The 4,624-nt window shown below is 33.4% G+C and overlaps 1 protein-coding gene across 7 annotated transcripts in view; it reads left to right on the forward strand.

Annotated features, from left to right (window-relative positions):
• Nucleotides 1-394: 394 nt before the first annotated feature.
• Nucleotides 395-4,624, forward strand: part of PRG4 (proteoglycan 4) — a 52,528-nt gene continuing 48,298 nt past the window's right edge. For 6 of the 7 annotated variants that reach the window (XM_072420120.1, XM_072420125.1, XM_072420121.1 and 3 more), the window contains exon 1: nt 395-493. In XM_072420120.1, the coding sequence (XP_072276221.1) occupies nt 433-493 (61 nt within the window). In that variant the 5' untranslated portion in view covers nt 395-432. The remainder of the gene's footprint in view (nt 494-4,624) is intronic. The other variant, XM_072420123.1, reaches the window with a different exon arrangement.

The raw sequence follows: 4,624 nt of genomic DNA on the forward strand, positions 1-4,624 counted from the left end.
TATATAAACCTAGAATCTTTCTCCCCAACCAAATTTCCTGAACATCTCCCCTTCAAGGTGAGTGACAGTAATATATCTACTATTTTTACAAATCTATGGGCCACACAAGTACAAATGATTTACCTTAAAAAGGTGTCATATAAATTTTGGAAAATCATGCTTACATTTTGTTATATATATATATATATATATATATATATATATATATATATATATATATATATATATATATATATATATATATATATATATATATATATATATATATATAGGGATAGATAGGGTAGAGCACCCTTATCATTATTATTTTTACTTTTGACAAGGTGATAATATTTCTATTATTATCAATATATTTATTATTTTTAACAGTTTATTCATTTTTATATGTCTTGCAGGTACAACTCCCAAGTGACTTTTACCCTGGAATCGAAGATGCTTAGCTCTCAGTTTATCCTCTGTTTTACAATCTCCTACTACGTAGTATCTGCTCAAAGTAAGAAACAATTTATTTGTTAAGATCAAAGCTACAGTGACCAGTAATCAACATTGTTTAATACATTGTTTTTTTTAAATCAGTTAATTTTCTTATGTGTAACACAAGTTAAGTATAAAGATGATTATGAGAACTATGTTCTCTTGAAACCTTTCTATGATGTTAAAGGGAACCTGGTACTTCATGGGTCCTTAACCAGTATGGATATTTTGATGTCCTGACCTGGCCAACTTGTATTTTTGTCTAATATATATAGCCTTACACAAAGTTGAGTATTTTTTTTAGTGTGACTGCAATCTTAAAAGCTCATTGGCTCAAAATACCTGTCAGTTTTGTAAAACCATAAATCGTAATTTATTGTGTATTAGCTGAATTGAGCCTCGTGTAAATATTCAAATTTACCCAGAAATACACATTTAATATGTACAAAAGTATAATTTCATAGATGTGACTGCATTAGCATTCTTTCTTTTTTTTATTATAAGTACATTTATAAGTACATTTCTGCAGATTTAAAAAATACATATTGATTTATGGAATTGTAGTCCAATTCAGGAGATCAGTCTTGGGTGCAAGCTTGTTCTTCCAATAATACTGTACAATGAGTGAGCATTTTCGGACAGGAAATATGTTACTGGCAAGTATAAAAGTAAGCATAAAAGCCAGAAAAAAAACAACAAAAAAAAACAAAACACATCTAGTCACCACATCTAGGAACAGGTATAAAAATATACTTATAATACCTATAAAATGTTACATTTTTGTTTTTGGGTTTTGATATGCTATCCGAATTTTAAAGTATTCACTTTATTTATGCATTTCAAGCATGTCATATAGGTTTTTATATAAAAAAAACCTATACGGCATTACCATACCTGGCTATATCACATTTAAACTAAGTTACACTCATTTATTATGCACAATATTCTCTAGTGAGATAATATATTTTACTAGGATAATATTAAAATTGTCCTATAAAAAACATATTGTGACAATTCAGTAAACCTGTAATATGGTCATACATTACACTCATATGCTCAGTATACTGTAAGAAATAATACCTAAACCAACTGTATGCTGGTGGATAAGGTAAGTGCAAACATGATTCATCTTAATGCATTAAACGTACAGGTTAGTTTTAGTATGCAAAAATTGCAAAATGAAGGATCGCACATTGAAGCAGTCCTTATGTAATATATCTGCCCCTTTAAAGATTGTAATAATTCTGTTTTACTGTGAATTCTTGGAAATGAAATACAACCCAAAAGACAGAATGGCAGCCTAAATTTAAAGGCTTTTTACAGGGGTAATAGGAGGATATTTGTTGATCTGCATAATCTGTTATGACAATATTTTGCACAATATACTTTTAAGTAATTGCCCATACCCCAAACACACACAAATATCAGCATCAAAACAGGTAGTCCCCGGGTTACATATGAGATAGGGACTGTAGGTTTGTTCTTAAGTTGAATTTATATGTAAGTCAGAACAGGTACATTATTTTAATAAATTCAATTAGGACAGATGTTTGTCTCAACATATTCTTAGGCAGCAAAACAAAGAACCTTTATGGAGCCTAGACATTCATCAACTTCTGGAGCAAGCTGTGCTTTGATATGCAAAAAGAAACAACTGCAGATTTTAAAGAGTTACAAGATGTTGTAGAACAGCAAAAGACTTCTTCTGCAAGTCATGCGAACTCTCCCTCCCCCAATCAAGCCAATGTCGTGCACATGCACAGGGAAGCCCCATTCATATCTAAGAGTCATCCGTATGTTGGTTGTCCTTAACTCGGGGACTACCTGTAAATTGTTGATATCATCGTAGTCACACATTCATGACACAAACTCATACGTGAAATGGGGAGGGATTTCATAATCTAATTGTAGGTCAGAAATAGAGAAAATTGGTTAAAAATGCCAGGTAATTTCATTTTTTTATGTACATGTATGAGCAATGGTCCAATTTAGTCCAAAGTGGCAGTTAAGCTAAATGTCTTAAACAGCCATTACTACCCCCTATCCTGAACAGTATCTGATTAGCAAATAACGTATTGTCCTGTCTAATTCTATCCAACACTGCTGACCCTGCTAGATTGTTTAGCACTTAGCTTGTAATGTGAAAGGCTCAGATTTTGGTTATTTCCTATTTGTTGACAGAAGTTCTCAAGGAATGAGCTCTGATTTTCCCCTAGGTATAACATTCTTGCCCAAAATCTATCATCACCAGGCTTTCCCCAGCTGTCATTGCATGCAGGGATTTATAAGGGAAATATAGGTACTTTCATGCTATAAAGTGTATATAGAACCAAAACGTCTTTGTTTTGAACACTCTTTCTAACTAACCCCCCATTTTTTGTAAGAGTGCCTGTTTTTATAGCTGTGCCCACTAAAGAGGATATATATTGTCTATCAGTCCTTATAAACACTGTTATAAGGACTAAAAATGATGAAAAATCCAACTTTTTTAGGAAGCAGAAATAGAGAGGAAATCTTTAATTAAGGATATGTGTTCCAGTAATAACGGAAAAGTTTGCTTCATCCTGTTGTGTCTATAGGACAGAAAGAGAAAACTTACCTAAACAGTTAAAGAAATAAGTGAAAAATAGATTCCTTAAAAAATTGTTAAAAAAATCAGTTGAAAAAAAATTGATATTGAAAGAAGGGGAGAAAAGGGTTAAGTAGTGCTGACCCTTAACAATACTTCTAATAACGCCTTATTACCACTAATAACACTGCAATAAGTCATAATTCAATCTTGCAAAAAAGGACATTGCACAAACATTTAGCCCATAACCTTGTATTCTTTGGTAAATAACTGCAATGCTTGTAATCGAAATCAACATTTTAATTTTTTTTTACAAAACAACAAATAGAATAAAATTTATACTTTATACTTACAGTAATTTTTTTTAAAAAAACAAAAGATGCATTTTTACATCTTTTGGATTAAAGATTGCATAAAAATTTTTTGGAAACCTTAAGTGTCGGCTGCCATAGTAGTAATGACAAAAGCTACCACTGGTAGTACTGTTTTTAGTCCCGAACTTCTAAAAGGCACTTTTAAACACTCAGATGGTGCTTTTATGTAATGGCAATTGCAAAACCCTAAAGATAAGATAGTCACCAAAAATGCTTTAGGGATCAAGGGGATCTGTATTCCCTAAGTTACAATACTATTTTTGAGGATTAACAAAAAATAAATACAATTTAACTACACTGATACATGTTGACTTGAATTTACAGAAAAAAGGTAATTACTTTAAAAATATATATATATTTCAGGCATTTTGCCAGCCCCTGCTTTCCCTGTAGTTTTGGTTACAATGCCATGTTCTACGGTTGGAAGGGGGGGGGGGGGCACCTGCAGCCCACGCTCTTTCCTCACATGAGGGCTCTGCCGACAGCGGAAATTCTTCCCAGACTGTCCTCAGGCTCCCAACAAGGCCCCGAGCCTGTGGGGAGGGATGTGGACTCAGGTGGCCTAGCATGCAAGAGCGCAGTTGCTCTTCCAGCCTCTAACCTCAGCTTCCGCTCTGAGCTTCTCCAAAAGGTGGTTAATCTCTGTCATGGTTTCCCTGCCCTACCTATCCCTGACCTTGTATCTTTCATCTATCCTCATCTTTCTTTCAAGCTCAAGTATCCTTTGTTCCATCTAGCACCTGGTCCTGCCTGCCCTCCACTTTACTGCCTCCCCTTGGTCACTCCAGGCTTTTCTTTAATATGGACAAAGCAAAAAGCCTATTATCAATTCACTAAAGAAAAATTCACTAATGGACAAGAAGTATTTTACCACAATATATTGTGACAACACGCTGGAATGCTCATCATAAATGAATTAACCTAGTGCATGCAAAACGTAGAAAAAATCAGGACATATTTACAGACACACATAATGTGGTTTAAACGTATTTTAAAGCTGCTACAAAGCAAAAAATGATTACTTACCAGTCCTGCTGCCTAGGCCATTTAATACATTGCAACAAAAATAACAGATTGGAGTGCAGTTCCGGAGACTAAGATGGCATCTTCCTTGTCTATAAAGTATAGGATAGTTTAGTTCCACTTATACTTCCACTTAACTTATGAGTTATTAATTCATAACAACAGCAAATATATATATATATAT

This window comes from Pyxicephalus adspersus, chromosome 8 (assembly GCF_032062135.1).
Source record: "Pyxicephalus adspersus chromosome 8, UCB_Pads_2.0, whole genome shotgun sequence".
Classification (NCBI taxonomy): Eukaryota; Metazoa; Chordata; class Amphibia; order Anura; family Pyxicephalidae; genus Pyxicephalus; species Pyxicephalus adspersus.